Source organism: Engraulis encrasicolus, chromosome 11 (assembly GCF_034702125.1).
Source record: "Engraulis encrasicolus isolate BLACKSEA-1 chromosome 11, IST_EnEncr_1.0, whole genome shotgun sequence".
Taxonomy (NCBI): domain Eukaryota; kingdom Metazoa; phylum Chordata; class Actinopteri; order Clupeiformes; family Engraulidae; genus Engraulis; species Engraulis encrasicolus.
The window spans coordinates 27,795,846-27,812,742 of NC_085867.1; the positions used below are offsets into that span (position 1 = coordinate 27,795,846).

A 16,897-nucleotide genomic window follows, 5' to 3' on the forward strand; every position below is an offset into this window, starting at 1 on the left:
CAGGTAGAAAGAGACAAGAGTGTGTGTGTGTGTGTGTGAGTGAGTGACTGACTGACTGACTGACTGACTGACTGACTGACTGAGAGAGTGCGCAAAGTAGTAACCACATAGTAACCACAAGACAGAAAGAGTGAGAAACAGGGAGAGAGAAGAGAAAGGGAGTAAATAACAAGAAATGTTTGGGATGCTCAGTATTCTTAACATCCCAATATCCTAAAAACTGTGGTGCCAGCACTTTAAAAGGTGTGTTCCACGACAGTCACATACAGTAAGGTGCGCTTACCTGGCAGTAGCCTATCTTGGGGTTGCGGTAGGAGTATGCGGTGAGCACCCTGCGCAGGGCGGATATGCCCGTGTCGCTCTGGAAGGCCGGGTGGTCGGGGAGGGAGCGGTGCAGGTCGCGCTCGATCTCATCTGTGGCCAGAGAGCTGGTGCCCAGGGAGGCTTCCACCAGCTCCGAGTAGTGGCCCGGGTGCGTCGCCATGTCATTCATCAGCTGAGTCTTTATGAATAAAGCTGAAGTATGAGTTGGGTAGCAATGCAGCTGGTGGAGATTTGGGGGTATATTGAGCTCTATTCCCTATACACTATATTCACTTAATCCACCAAGCTTTCTTCTTTCTACTGCTTGTGATTATATCAAAATCATAGACTTCCGTTGCACTCTTCTCCTAAATTTTCTTCGGGTTACACTACCCTTCTCATGAATGCCAAGTCTACAGAGCTGTTCATACAAAACCATTACTGCACAAAGGCATCCTATCACACATCAACAATCTACACTGGTCTTTAGTTTGACTATAATATACATGTAAATGTGTTCCTCTCTTCTATTCATTCCCTCTGCCATTTCCCTTGGCTTCTTCCTCTCTCAGGTAGCCCTATGTAAGCATTTAAAGGTGGGGTTGCAGGAATGACATCACGTTGGGGGAACTCCCCCAGGATTCTAAGGCTCTACATAGACTCCAATGAGCCTACGGAACCCCCAACGTGATGTCATAATAGTACATATTCTAAAAATTTCAGACTTGAGTTTGCCTCACTCTAAAGCTTTGTAAGATTACAGACAATCGTCATACCATGTTTATGAAATGAATAAAACAGATCACCACAGAGAACAGATCACCATTTGAAATCAAAACAGAAAATATTTATTTTGAGGTAATATAATTGAGGTGATGTTGCATAACTCTGTTACAGGATTTATTATTTCAAATTATCAAGTCCTGGAAAGTCCTGTGTGCGTCAGCGGATGGGACAGCCTTGGATCTTCTGAAAAGGCGGTAGTACCAGCGTTTGCCTTGCAGCTTCCTCCTGGCTTTCCCCTCCCTCACCCTCCTGTTAATCTCTCGGGCAGTCAGCATGTTCTGGCCGTTGTCAGTGCCGGGGGTGTTGACAACAGTGTGGGTCTTCTGGCGGGCCTCACCCACCTCCACACTGTCCTCCGTGGGAGGTGCCACAGCACAGCAGAGGAAGCTGAGGGTGGCAAAGACCAAGCCAAACACCATGAAGGACCTCACCAACCTTCTCCTGGACACCCTCTTGAACTCAAAGTGTGAGAATTCTTCCACAGCCTGGTGCTGTTTGAGCTCCTTGGTAGTCTTTAGTTCTTGCTCTTTTCTGCCCTCGTCAACAATCCGTTGCGTCTCCATGTCCTTCTTGCTGGGCTTTGGTTCCTCCAAGTTGCTCCTCAGAGGTGGGTGTGGGTAGCTCCCCACTCTCTTATGGCTGTTGGCATCCACGATCTTTTGGTGTGGTTCAATCTTCTTGGATTCGCTTGCAAGGATTGTCATTTCCTTCAACAGCTGGGTGTACAGAGGAGTAGTCCGGTTGGTGTGTGTGTCAGCATCCATGATCTTTTGGTCTTTTTCGGTCTCTTTGGTTTTGCTGGCAGGGGTTGTTCTTTCCTTCAACAGCTGGATATGCGGAATGGTAGTCTGGTTTGTGTGTGTTTCAGCATCCATGATCTTTTGGTCTTGCTCGGTTTCTTTGGTTTTGTTTGCAGCTGTTGTCGTTTCCATCAACAGCTGGGTGTGCATAAGAGTAGTCTGGTTGGTGTGTGTCTCAGCATCCATGATCTTTTGGTCTTGTTTGGTGTCTTTGGTTTTGCTTGCAGGGATTGTTTCCTTCAACACCGGGGTGTGTGGAACAGAAGTGGTGGGTGCGTCAGCGGATGGGACAGCCTTGGATCTTCTAAAAAAGCGGTAGTACCAGCGTTTGCCTTGCAGCTTCCTCCTGGCTTTCCCCTCCCTCACCCTCCTGTTAATCTCTCGGGCAGTCAACATGTTCTGGCCGTTGTCAGTGCCGGGGGTGTTGAGAACAGTGTGGGTCTTCTGGCAGGCCTCACCCACCTCCACACTGTCCTCCGTGGGAGGTGCCACAGCACAGCAGAGCAAGCTGAGGGCGGCAAAGACCAAGCCAAACACCAAGAGGGTGTACAGGAGAAGCTTGGCGAGGTCCTTCATGAACTCAAAGTGTGAGAATTCGTCCACAGCCTGGTGCTGTTTGAGCTTCTTGGTAGTCTTTGCTTCTTGCTCTTTTCTGCCGTCGTCAACAATCCGATGCGTCTCCATGTCCTTCTTGCTGGGCTTTGCTTCCTCCTTGCTCCTCAGAGGTGGGTGTGGGAAGCTCCCCACTCTCTTATGGTTGTTGGCATCCACAATCTTTTGGTGTGGTTCAATCTTCTTGGATTCGCTTGCAAGGGTTGTCATTTCCTTCAACAGCTGGGTGTACAGAGGAGTAGTCTGGTTGGTGTGTGTGTCAGCATCCATGATCTTTTGGTCTTGCTCTGCCTCTTTGGTTTTGTTTGAAGTTGTAGTTTCCATCAACAGCTGGGTATGCAGAAGAGTAGTCTGGTTGGTGTGTGTCTCAGCATCCATGATCTTTTGGTCTTGTTCTGTGTCTTTGGTTTTGCTGGCAGGGGTTGTTTCCTTCAACAGCTGGGTGTGTGGAACGGAAGTGGTGTGTGCATCAGCGGATGGGGCAGTCTTGGATCTTTTGCGTTTGCCTTGCAGCTTCCTCCTGGCTTTCCCCTCCCTCACCCTCCTGTTAATCTCTCGGGCAGTCAGCATGTTCTGGCCGTTGTCAGTGTCGGGGGTGTTGAGAACAGTGTGGGTCTTCTGGCAGGCCTCACCCACCTCCACACTGTCCTCCGTGGGAGGTGCCACAGCACAGCAGAGGAAGCTGAGGATTAGTAGCCTCCATCTGCGTGCCTTCTTGTCCTTTGTCTTGGGGTGCTGTGCAGGGCAGTCACCCCCTGGCCCTCTGGCCATTATGGTTTGTGTGTGCACAGCCACGTGTATCAGTAGGCTTCAAATCTTGTTCTCTGAAGGGGACAAATGAATTCGGCAGAGAGGACATACAATAATGAGAAAACATATTTGCCAAGAGAGTTTGATTTCTACATTAATAAGACCAGTGCACCCAGCCCAGGTGTTATACAGTAAGCTTACACCTGTGCCAAACCACATACACAACATTTAATTCACATTTAGGCTAGAAACTAGAAGAAATTATATTGTTCATAAACTCAATACACAAAATGTACTGGTTTAGTACTTCTAATATAAGTAAGTCATAGAGCAGGAATTAAAAGAACTCAGTATTTCAAAATATATAATAATTACTCTACTCACCATCATACAAATACATAATACAGCAACCGATTCCAGGAAAATGCTTTTCAGAAATGATCAATCTTGAGTGAACCATGAGATTCGTGAAACTGGAATATTCAGCTATTGTGATGTCATAATAGAGATACAGCTGTATGTCTAAACAGAGAGACTCTCTTGTTTAAAGGTGGTTGTGCAGGTTTAAAAGAACAAAATTTAAAAGAACTTCCACCACTTTCTTGTTAGTTGTACACATTTAGGTATTATCCATCATATTTGAATTGGTTGGGTACCACAAAACATAGGTAATATTATATGGAAAAAGTGGCCATTATTCTTTCCCCATAAAGCAGTGCATGACATCATGTTGGGTATTGGAGGCCCAAGATTCTATAGCCTCTCTGCTGAGGGGAGTCCCCAATGTGACATCATCACCAAGTTCCGTTTATAAAATAACATGGACTGTAACACCATTTCACTGCTTTATTGTCATTACATAGATACAGTGATATGTTGTTTGGAAGTAACCCACAGATGCCCACAAAAGTAAAGATAATATTAACAGTATAACTAATAATAATAAAATATAGAAAATATTAAGCTAAAAAGTATAAAATGTACACTCAACCGATAATTCAGTGTGAGTGCAGGATTGAAGTATTCACATGTCCACTCACACACACACACACACACACACACACACACACACACACACACACACACACACACACACACACACACACACACACACACACACACACACACACACACACACACACACACACGATGCTCTGGCTCCATAGGGTCAATACACACGGCCGGTCACCCAAGCATCCCTTTCTGTAACATCTGCTACGAGGAGGAATTGACAATTAAAGCCGCAAGCGGCCTTGGCGGGCCCTCGCACCTGCGGCCCGGGGGGCATGGCACATCGCCCTGCCCTAATACACCCCTACCTGTGAAAAACGGATGAAGCGTAACAATTTTCTGACAAGTATGAGGAAGGTGAAGGCGTCATTGTCGTAGCACTGCTGTCTTGTCCACTTCCCCTCTCGGTATCCCTTTGCATTGCCATTTCAATCATATAGAGACGCATGCAAAATGGACGCATGCAAAAAATGGAGTCTGAACGACATTCGTTTCACGAGATAATAAAGAAAAACTAATTAGCATGAATTAGCATACAAAATTAGCATTAACATTGTCATGATTAGCGTGTTGCTATGACCCACTTAAACAAAAATCTGTACGACTTTCAATTCCTAAGATATTGAAGAATTACACTTTTCCTGCAGTTCCTTTGCCTACCACATGGTGGCGCTATACCTTATCTAGAAGAGTTAGTATTCATTATGTGCTTACATGTGTGCGCTTGCACTGTTTTAAAACACTCCAAACTGAAATGGTGGCCAACTTCCTGTTTTAAAATGCCAAAAATGTCAAAATATCTCACTTCCTGTTGGGCGTGGCCATATCGTTGTATAGACTTTATTGTGCGCCTTAGTGAGATACACAACTTAAAAAAAGTCCCGAGTCTGTAGCTCAAAGTAGATGTTGGCCCCGCCCCTAAATGTATTTGGGGGCGTGGTCTCCATTTCAGGCATATACACAAGTTAGTATTCATTATATGCATACATGTGTGCGTTTGCACTGTTTTAAAACACTCCAAACTGAAATGGTGGCCAACTTCCTGTTTTAAAATGCCAAAAAAGTCAAAATATCTGACTTCCTGTTGGGCGTGGCCATATCGTTGTGTGAACTTTATTGCTGGCCTTATTGATATACACAACTTAGAAAAACTCCCGAGTCTGTAGCTCAAAGTAGATGTTAGCCCCGCCCCTAACCGTACATGGGGGCGTGGCCCCCATTTCAGGCATATACAAAAGTTTATAGTCATTATATGCATACATGTGTGAGTTTGCACCGTTTGAAAACACTCCAAACTGAAATGGTGACCAACTTCCTGTTTTGAAATTAGATACCTAAATTCATCGAGCGGCCATATTGTCAAATTACGAGATATCAAAAATTCCTTCGCAATTTGTCATCGTCAATGCCTTGAGCTCATGTACAGCAAATATAAAGTGAGTGTGATGTATGGTTTAGGAGGAGTGTTTCAAATCCCATTACATGTAAATTTGGAAAAAGCCCAATTATCTCACTTCCTGTTGGGCGTGGCCATGGCATTGTATTGACCTTTTAGGTTCGTCTTATCAAGATACACCCCCCCAAGAAATTTCGAGTCCGTAGCTGAAACTGTATGTTGGCCCCGCCCCTATACGCGTTAGGGGGCGTGTCCTCGTCCCTGTGTTCCACCCCGACCCGAGCTTCCGGTTCTGAGTAGCGGTCATCATGTCCAATCAACCTGCAAAAGGGCAAGTCACCAAGTGCTTCCCAGACAAAATGGGCAGCCCGAACGTGGATGAAAAAGAATAATAATAATAATCCGAGCAAGAACAATAGGGCCTCGCGCCTTCGGTGCTCGGGCCCTAATTAAGCTAACTTTCACTTTCACTTGGACCACACATGTGTGCAGCTTTTCTTCAGTACATGAATTTTGTATGCTTTCCATTACCTTAAGTACTGTGTTGTACATCTATTGTCTGCACACTGTCCATTACACTCAACACTGCCAGTGTTTCCCACAGAAATTTTGGAAACTATGGGGGCAGCCGGTATTTTCACGCGGGCCTTTTTTTGGGGGGGAGTACATTTATATATTTTAAAAAAAAAATGCAATTCAGTGAATAATTTCTGTTTACAACACAGTTTAATTCGTCCCTCATGCAGGGGTCTATGTAATGAAAAAAATAATAAAACAAAATAGGAGCAGAGATAAGAATTTAAGAGTACTGTGAAATTGTTAACACATAGACAAAAAGGGTCTAAGAGGGTAGGCTATGCCTTTTCCCCACACACACACAGGCGTACACATTCTACATGAGGGGTGCTGGTCACAGGGCCAGTTTTTCAAAATTCCTCCCATTGAAAGGGCTGAACAACATATTACACATTTATGTCTATATTCACATTCATTTACAGCTCGATGTGTCCTCTACCGTGTCAATGAAGGCCTGTCACCTAACTCATTACAACTGTAAAACAAAGCCTGGGGAGTGTTAGTAAACTCATCCCAACTGTCCCTTCTCTGAAGGTTTTTTATTGCTCCCAAACCCAAGTTAACTACAACAACTTCACTAGGCTTTTGATCCCTCTGTCTTTCAAGCACTTGTAGTTTTCTCTATAGGATGTATTTACTCCAGGAGGAAAATGCGAAGGAAATCGTAATTGAAATCGTTTTTAACAAAAACGGAAATCGTTAAAAAAAGTAAAAACAAAACTAAATTTAAAAAAATTTTTTTTAAACATTTTCGGAAACCATGGCGGCCAAATTTAAACTATGGCGGGCCGCCATAGTTTCCTCAATGTATGGGAAACACTGTAATAATAATAATAATAAAATGTTTCTTACCTCTGCCTGTAATGGTTGTGTTATATCTCTGCATTCATTCATGACTTGCAAATGTTTTATTTCTCTTTGCCTGCTTTCATGTGCCAGCGCGCCACACTCTAATGATGCCACTGTCTGCCAAGTCCAGCCCCAAACGCTGCCCTACGGAGAACTACTCTACCGCATTTAGTCACCCATCCACCAGGTATAACACACACACACACACACACACACACACACACACACACACACACATACACAAACAGTGGGTGCGTCCCAATATGCTACCTTGCGTCCTCCCGCACCTGCTGTAAATTTTAATACCGGTGCTGTAACGCACCTGTGCGCACCCGTCTACCTTCACTCCTGCATGTAAGTATACAATTATACTAGCATGATTTACCTTTGTCTGCTATAATTGTAATTAGACCAAGTTATAACTGATTTATTATATGTGATTAATGAAACATTCCTCTTTGATTTCAGTTGTGACTCGGACCAGAGGGGAGCCTGTTCGTCCTCTAACAGGCCCAGCCCACGCAAACAACTCCGCTACTCAGGCCCTGACCGGCTGGAAGGTAGGCAGCTACGCTAATCTAGCACTGGTAAGGTAGGAAGATAGGCAGCTACATTCAGGGCTCGAGTTGTAGGGGGATGAGGGGGGATGCCATCCCCCCAAATGAATCAACCCCCTCAATGAAAATAGTCAAAAATCATCCCCCTCTAAAACAGACCTCCCTTCTTCACATATAGTGTTAAAATTGTACTTTTAACTACTAAATTTTCGAAAATTTTCTTGGGGGAGAAATCCTCGAACCCCCAATAATTGCAATCAATCTCTGACCGTCCCCCCTGCTTTGATTTTACAACTCGACCAGTGGCTACGCTAGTCTAGCACTAATAGAGAGGCAGGAAGTTACATTTTTTTGTTTTGGTCTATGGAAAGGAGAGGCTGCAGCACACTGCAGCTTAGTTTTCAAGACTGTATTATGTGCACACACCCGACTAACGTTTCGGTGTTGCTACACCTTCAGATTCACCTTCTTGACTCTGAAGATTCACCGTCTTGACTCTTAAGATTCACCTTCTTGACCCGACTAACGTTTCGGTGTTGCTACACCTTCTTCAAATTCACCTCCTTGACTCTGAAGAAGGTGTAGCAACACCGAAACATTAGTCGGGTGTGTGCACATACAGTAATAAAGTCTTAAAAACTAAGCTGCAGTGTGCTGCAGCCTCTCCTTTCCAGTGATGTCCAGTTTGTCCCACTGTGATGCACCTGCAAGCTGAGGGATGATGCGTAGAGCCCCAATTCCACTTGCTTTGGTCTATACTAGCATGTTTATTGTCATTTGTGTTGCCATTTGTGTTGATGTGTGAAAATTGTGTGATATTCAGACTGTCAGGCTCATCCTATCCTATTATATCCTACATAGCTATGCTAGTCTATTCTACTAGACAGGCAGGAAGGTACATAGCTATGCTAGTCTAGACAGGAAGGTACAGTAAGCAGTAGTGGTGGGGACAAGCCTGCCTATGTCAAGACTCAAGTTACTACATCACTGGTCACTACCATCACCATGACTACCAGACTCAAGTAGCTACATCACTAATCACTACCATCACCATGACTATCAGACTCAAGTAGCTACATCATGACTACCAGACTCAATTAGCTACATCACTAGTCAATACCATCACCATGACTACCAGACTCAAGTAGCTACATCACTAGTCACTACCATCACCATGACTACTGGACTCCAGTGCTGCATCACTTGTCACTACCATCACCATGACTACTGGACTCCAGTAGCTACATCACTAGTCAATGCAATCACCATGACTACCAGACTCAATTAGCTACATCACTAGTCAATACCATCACCATGACTACCGGACTCCAGTAGCTACATCACTAGTCACTACCATCACCATGACTACTGGACTCAAGTAGCTACATCACTAGTCACCCTGACTACCAGACTCCAGTGCCACATCACTAGTCACTACCATCTCTGCTATTCAGGCCCTGACAGACAGGAAGCTGGTGCTCTCTGACATCATAAATATTGTTATTTTTATCCCCAGATGGATGGATGGCACAGGCTTTTGAGTAACTGGAACTTGATGGCGTGACACTGAGCTCCCGTCTCCATTAGCAAGCAGTGTTTTATTACAATTGGGTGTCTGGCTTTGCTTCACCAGTCTGCAATATTCCCTCCGTCACTGATGCCAGTGTGCGCACTCTTGACTATAGCTCCAGTGCACTTAACTGTTGTGAGGCACGTGTAACTCAAGTGTGTTGAAATTCTTCAGAAGTTTACAGCTGTGCTACCATACCTGCTATGCTATGACCTTCAGCTTCTCATGATACCAAACATGAAAAGATGCAATTGTGTGTGTGTGTGTGTGTGTGTGTGTGTGTGTGTGTGTGTGTGTGTGTGTGTGTGTGTGTGTGTGTGTGTGTGTGTGTGTGTGTGTGTGTGTGTGTGTGTGTGTGTGTGTGTGTGTGTGTGTGTGTACCAGGTGGCTCTGTCTCCGGAGACTCTGAGGGGGGAGAGGAGGCAGGGCGCACCATAGAGGGCGGGGTTACAGGGGAGACGGAGACTGGAGGACTGGAGCTGTCCAATCAGGAGACAGGAGTGCTGGAGCTGCCCAATGAGGTGCCACTGTCCTACCAGGCACGCGTGCAGTCCCTCACCGACGCAGAGAGGCTATTGGACGAACTCACACAGGAGAAGCAGCAGGTACATATCACCCCCGGCCCCGACAAGGGCTGTAGCACTCGATTCCGGACTTTGACTTATCTTGGACTCAGACACTGGTCTTGCCAAATTAAGCTGGGTCTTTATTTTGTTTAGAACATTGGTTATTATAGATTCTAGAGTGGCGCTTGAAATCCAACAATGTACAAGTTTGTCTTCACATACATGGCGTATAGGTTACCTTCCAACATTCTCATTATTGAAACTCATCCTTTTCATTGATTAACACTGACCGACATGTGACTCGGACTTGAATTGGACTCTCATCTTTTTGGACTCCGTCTCGCCTCGGACTTGAACCTCTTCTTTGGACTCGGACTTGACTATTCTGGTCTTGGACTTGTCTCGTACTCTACAAAGGTGGACTTGACTACTGCCCTGCCTCCGACTTCTTGACATGACATGACGTGCCTAGATCAGGAGGCTGTTCCAATGTTCTTACTTTCCGCCCTTCCCGCACTGTGTTTGGGTACGCAGGGTGGTTCCATTTCTAATTGCGGCGGTGAAGTGTACTGTAAACTACATGGATAACGCCCTCAACCCAGCCGTTTTTTGAAGTGTGGAGTTATGTACACTTTTCGCACTCAACGGCCGCCATGTTTGTTACATAGTTTCCTCTCTGGTTGAGTGTCAGATCGGTCAAACTGCCAAATCTCTGTGATGACAGCATAGTTTTGATTCCAAAGACAATAGCCATGTGTATAAGAGAAAAGGGGTAACTTAAAAAATTGTTAACATAAGGAACAGTGAGGTGAAAAGAAATCCTGCACACTGTCCATTCCACCAACAAACGGTTGGTAAACTCTGATGACACACGACAACCATCATTTCCGTGAAGTGTATCAGACAGAACGTGAATTGGACCTGCACTTCACCCTCAAATTTAGCTGTTAAGTTGAGGGTGGAAAGTGCACTGTGTACAGTGTGGGGAATGGAACACGCTCTAGGGATGGGGGAACCTTATCCGTCCCCAACATGATTTAATGTCATGTAGCACATGAAATATGACACATTTTGTAAAAAAAATCTTAGACATTACATTTGCAATACAATAAAAAATATATCCAGGGGACCTAGAGAAGGTGGGGTATGTTTTAAAGGTGGCTACCTTCAATATCAATCGTACAACAAAAAGTGGCGGCCGAGTCGCGCTGTGTCGAGCTGTAGGCCAACCAAAAAAACAGCGGTGGAAAAGAGGCATAAGTGTTTTTCATTCTCACACCTCCATCTCCCCTTCTCTCCCCTCCATCTTGTGTTTTTTCAATCTCACCCCATCTCTCTCTCCCTCCATCTTATGTTTTTCACTCTCAGCCCTCCATCTCTCTCTCCCTTCATCTCCCTATATGTTTTTCACTCTCACCCCTCCATCTCTCACTCTCTCCCTAATGGTTCTGTGCAGACTAGAGCTCCTCTAATCTAATCCCATTGTTTTCCTCCTTGTGTGATGCATCCCGCTGTGGTGTTGACAAACTCGCTCTCGTCTGAAGCCTCCACAGAGACCAGTGTAGTGTAGTGTAGTTCATAATTCACTGAAACAGCCATTACTGCCACCAGCTCCCTAATCCCCCTTTATGTCGAGCGGTGGACTACACTACAGTACAGTACAGTACAGCATGCCCAGTACTGCTGGATAACCCCCACTGTAGAGGACGTACTACAGAGGCACCGCAGAGGCAGCTGAGATGGGATATGGGCCTTTAGAGGGGAGAAGGGGGCACTGCAGGCAGCTCAGAAGCAGCAGAGGCAGTAGAAATGGGCAAGCAAGCAGGGCAGAAGAAGCAGGAGAGGCTTGACTCAGATGGGGAGGAACCCGCAGTGGAGACTGGAGGAGGACGAAGGGAGCCATGGCAGGGACTAGACTGGGGGTAGGCAAAAGGCAACCTGGGAAATCACATGCAATATCTCACTTGTGATATGGTCAGGTGTGAAAGAGAAAGGCAGGGAGGAAGGAAAAATGTGAGTAGAGACAAGATGGATTGGAGATTGTTAGGCCTGGGTAGGCCTAGCCAGGCCGCGCCCCCGTAGTGACACCTTCGGCAAAAATACTGAATCAGAGCAAGATGTCGCAAAACACACCCACTCAATGCAAAAGCGTGTGCTCAAGATGGGTCTCCTAAGGGGACGTTGTCCCCTACTTCTTCTTCTCTTTTTGAGGTGTTTGCGCAAGAGGTGCGCTACCGCCATCTACAGCGCTAAGGGGACTTCATTGATTCTCATCCTCAGGACTCCGAAGGTCTCCTAACCGACGGTCTCCTAAAGGGGCGTTCATCCGACATAAAGTGGATACCGGAAAAGAAACAAAATGACGCTTCTTGTTAGATTCACCTTCTTTGCCTTCGGCGTTGCCACTAGTCAGGTCAAGAGCAATGCAAGTACTTTCTGAGTTCCCAAAAATACAGGAATTCCTTTCACTTTGTCGGGAAGCAAACAACCATAAGCAAACCAAGGAAGGCGGATAAACCATGCCGTTTGGAAAATTATAATTGCTATGCTCTTGGTCAGACCAAGTCTCGAAGAGATTTGAAGGCGATGATAATCAGGTTAGGGTAGGCCCTGACGGGGGAACAAACCCTGGCTCTTGGGGGTGGAAGGGGGTGGGGCGGTGCATAATGGACTGGCATGTGTTGGCCTCTCGCCAGGATTCCGTGTTGATTTTGGTGTAAGCCTTCTTATTAATAGGCACTGACCTGTGTGTGTGTGTGTGTGTGTGTGTGTGAGAGAGAGAGAGAGAGAGAGAGAGAGAGAGAGAGAGAGAGAGATCACAAGAGAGAGAGAGAGAGAGAGGGAGAGAGAGAGAGAGAGAGAGAGAGAGAGAGAGAGAGAGAGAGAGAGAGAGAGAGAGAGAGAGAGAGAGAGAGAGAGAGAGAGAGAGAAGGCAGGGGTGTTCTCAGGGCCTGTCTCCATGACAACTATATTGACAACAGCACAACGTGGCCAGTTGCATAATGGGACTTTATTGTTCTGAATGTAGCTCCAGATAATTACTTCTATTTTTAGAGGTGTGTGTGTGTGCACGCGTGCGTACGTGTGTGTGTGTGTGTGTACAGGGTTGGATCAGTGAGCGCCCTCTGTCCTGATGTGACGGTCAGGGCTGCCACGCTGGCTTCATCTCCTCAGCCCAGTGCCCTTAAGTGGCACACACACACACACACACACACACACACACACATATCCTCATCACCCCAGTGCCCTGAAGTGGAACACACACACACACACTCTCACACATACACACTCACACACACACACACACCACTCACATAGCACACACATGCCTCATGTGTCAATGCATTACATTTAGCTTGCCATGTTTATTCACACGCTGCTCCTCTACTCTGTCCTTGTGTCCTGTCTCTCTCGCTCGCTCTCTCTCTCTCTCCATTTCTCTCTCTTACCCTCTCTCTCTTACCGTCTCTCTCTCTCTCTCTCGCTCTCTCTCTCCCTCCATCTCTCTCTCTCCATTTTTCTCCATCCCTCCATCTTTGTTTCTCTCTCTCTCTCTCCGCCAGATTGAGGCAGCTCTGAGTCGAGTGCCAGGGGCGGGGGCCCGAGTCACCTTGCAGACCCGGCTGGATGAGGTACACACTGACAGACACTGCACACACTGGGACGTGTTTATAGTCACAACACTGCCACATGCTTATAGTAAGACATGTGACAGTATTGCGTATAGCTATATACTGCATAGTATGTCCCATGTTTGTAGTCATATAAGCATGTTCATAATACCAATATTTAACACTGGGACATACTGTATGATTAGTTTTAGCCACCTGTAACACTGAGGCATGTTCATAGGACAAGATAATAACTGTAAGTCGCTTTGGATGAAAGTGTCAGCTAAGTGAAATGTAATGTAATAATGTAATGTAATAAATAATATTAGTGAATCCAATGTGGAACTTGATATGACTAATATCAATATGAAACAGTATTTTTGTGTAAATGTACCACTGATATGATCATTACTACTGAATATTAGTGAACTCAACATGGACCTCGATATTAATTCTATCGATATGAAACTCCATGAGCACATTAGACATACAGCACAGAGCTACAGCCTGCTGTGTTGGGCTACGTGCCAAATTGACTAAAACTTCACTGTTGTTAAAAATGGGTTGTCTGTGTCTCTAACAGGTGACGCTGGAGAATCGTCTGGATAGGGTCAACCGTGACCTGGGGTCACTACGCATGACTCTGAAGAGATACAACGTCCTGCGCACCTCGGCTAACACGTAGCACAGAGCTCTCTGGTGCTGTTTTCTGGCTGACCAGAACGAAGCCAGTGGCCGTTCCCGGACCAGTTACATTCAAGACTAAAATGCTTACCTGCGAACTGTTCACGCTCATACCGAGCTTTGAACTTGGCCACACACAACTGTGTGTGTCACCTGGATGAACCTGCGGATGTCCACTTTGTCGTCGTGGTTCACGGAGGGTGAAAAAGTATTTTTTCAGGTCGGCATGCGGTTCTTGAACGCTCAGACTTGAACACGCCAGACAGTTCGAGATGAGGTGGGGGAACAGGCACTAGCACAGTTCTCAGTTGGCCTGAACGCACCTTGGGAGATGGAAGCAGTGGCATCCCGGCCATAGACGTGTGTACTGTATGTCTGTGTATATGAATATGCATAGATATGTCGATGACCCAGGCACTCAGAAGCAGGAAGTGGTGCCATTTTCAGCCTCTCTCTTCCTGTCTCTCTCCCCCAACCCACACCCTGTACAAAATGCAATGTCTATATGTGAAGTACATATTTTCTACTTTTTATTACTGTAGAATATATTTTGGATCTTTTATCACATGGGAAAAAAAGATGGAGAATTTTAAAATATATTTTAGTAAGAATTCAGATTTTCAGATTATCGTTTTACTTTTTTATGTCTGTGAAATATGATGAACTTTTGTGCTTTATTCCTCTTTCAGGTCATTTAGAGAGTTTTTATACCCTAACTAGATCCATCTGAATGGCAAAGACTATAACAATGATTCCCCACTCCTCACGGATCCCCACTCTCATGAGTATCAGCCTCTAGACACGCTCCATGTCACACCACTATAGAGATTATTTGCTAAACTCTGACCATGGGGTTGCTAGGTCGTTGGATGATCACTCAATGCGTTGAATTCTCAGCGAGCAAGGACTGCAGGAAAAGTTTGTCTTGTTCCTTCAAAAGGAAAATACAAAGTAAAAGTGGACTGCCATTGATGCAAAGTTATGTACGAGTTTGTACAAAGTATACAAAGTACAGTATAAAGTATGAGTCTGCCATTGACGTACAGGTAAGATCATTCCCCTGCTGTATTATATGGCAACACCTGATTACCACGTTCTGCTTTCCCTGAACAAGTTGAAGAGGGGTCAGTTTCTTGACGGCATTCTCCAGATTGCTGTGTTCTTCTGATCAGTATCACAGCCAGTTGAAAGCATTGGGTTTGTGTCTTCCAGTGACAAGAGGGTCGTATTTATAGTCCTCAGGTGCCATCTGAATGGGGATCCATAGATGTAACCACAACCATTCCATGTGAAAAAATATGGCCAGTTTTCCTGTTATGTTTTTTTATGTTTACATATGGTGCATTGATTTGTTTATTTATTGAGTTCATTTTAAAAAAACAACATTGTTTTTTTTCTCTGTTGCTGTTAAATGAAGTGTTTCCTCATGTTTATATTATTGACTTGAATGAATGTCACACTCGCAAAAGCCAATGTATTAGACGAGTAATGTGTGTGGAGTCGCCACTTTTGTAGAGGCCTTTTTATGTTGCTCTCACCGCCATACCACCTGCCACACACACACACACACACCATTCCAGGGAAGCAGTTTGGAGCCGTTCCCCCATCCACACACACACACACACACACACACACACACACACACACACACACACACACACACACACACACACACACACACACACACACACACCATTCCAGGGAAGCAGTTTGGAGCCGTTCCCCCCCACACACACACACACACACACACACACACACACACACACACACACACACACACACACACACACACACACACACACACACACACACACACCATTCCAGGGAAGCAGTTTGGAGCCGTTCCCCCATCCACACACACACACACACCATTCCAGGGAAGCAGTTTGGAGCCGTTCCCCCATCCACACACACACACACCATTCCAGGGAAGCAGTTTGGAGCCGTTCCCCCATCCACACACACACACACCATTCCAGGGAAGCAGTTCGGAGTCATTCCCCCATCCATCCATTCCTGCAGACCTCTTGCCAACACCAAAACCAGCAACGACGTGGTGCATTTTTTTTGCACAGTTTTTTTGTTAAATTTCACATTCACACATGATGTGCACCGTGTTGTATGTAACATCTGTCACGCTGGGCATGCCAAAATAATACCAGCCCACTGTTTACTTACACAGGACACACAGCACGCATGCGACCCCTGCCAATGGTCAAGCATGAAACCACAAATGATTGTGCAGTCTTTTACTACCGTACTTTCCTAAAGATAAAATGATACCACTTTTTTATTTAAAAAAAAGAAAAGAAACCAATACTCTGTTAACCATTTGAAATATCTACTCTCTTATAAAAATGTCTCAAACAAATAAACGTTAACATTTAATATAATTTGAGTATTTGGTGTTTTTAATGCTTTGTTTGTTGTACAACTATTTCAAATCTTCTTTGGTCATAGCACCCACTGAAGTGGCAATGCATGGATGCAGCCGAGCATGCTGAGATTTTTTTGTGATGGAGCGCCTGCAAGCATCACATCAAGCTACAGGGTGACGCAGCTCAAAGAGGAGGACGTCACAGCAATAGAAACCGAGACGATTCTGCTGTTGAAATCACTGGAGAGTCTGCTGTAACCCTAACCGCAATACGCTGTAGAAAAAGCATGCTTTGGAGCAGACAGACTAGGGGTTGACAGTCCGCGTTTATAGTTGTGAATGGTCGGGATTACGCAACTCGTCGGCAGACAGAATTTGACGGGGCATGGTATCCTATTAGAGATAGTTATTTTGGTTTATCGAGACAGCATGCAACAGTATTCGTCCGC

The 16,897-nt window shown here is 45.3% G+C and overlaps 2 protein-coding genes across 4 annotated transcripts in view; one reads left to right on the forward strand and one right to left on the reverse strand.

Annotated features, from left to right (window-relative positions):
• The window catches only part of LOC134458177 (TBC1 domain family member 8B-like), a 43,787-nt gene extending 43,294 nt beyond the window's left edge, over positions 1-493 (reverse strand). For both annotated transcript variants that reach the window (XM_063210339.1, XM_063210338.1), the window contains exon 1: positions 284-493. In XM_063210339.1, the coding sequence (XP_063066409.1) occupies positions 284-493 (210 nt within the window). The remainder of the gene's footprint in view (positions 1-283) is intronic.
• LOC134458176 (M-phase phosphoprotein 9) overlaps positions 1-16,464 on the forward strand; it is a 65,526-nt gene extending 49,062 nt beyond the window's left edge. For both annotated transcript variants that reach the window (XM_063210336.1, XM_063210337.1), the window contains 5 exons: positions 7,174-7,270; positions 7,552-7,643; positions 9,595-9,815; positions 13,340-13,408; positions 13,971-16,464. In XM_063210336.1, coding sequence (XP_063066406.1) covers positions 7,174-7,270; positions 7,552-7,643; positions 9,595-9,815; positions 13,340-13,408; positions 13,971-14,072 — 581 coding nt within the window. In that variant the 3' untranslated portion in view covers positions 14,073-16,464. The remainder of the gene's footprint in view (positions 1-7,173; positions 7,271-7,551; positions 7,644-9,594; positions 9,816-13,339; positions 13,409-13,970) is intronic.
• Positions 16,465-16,897: the final 433 nt, after the last annotated feature.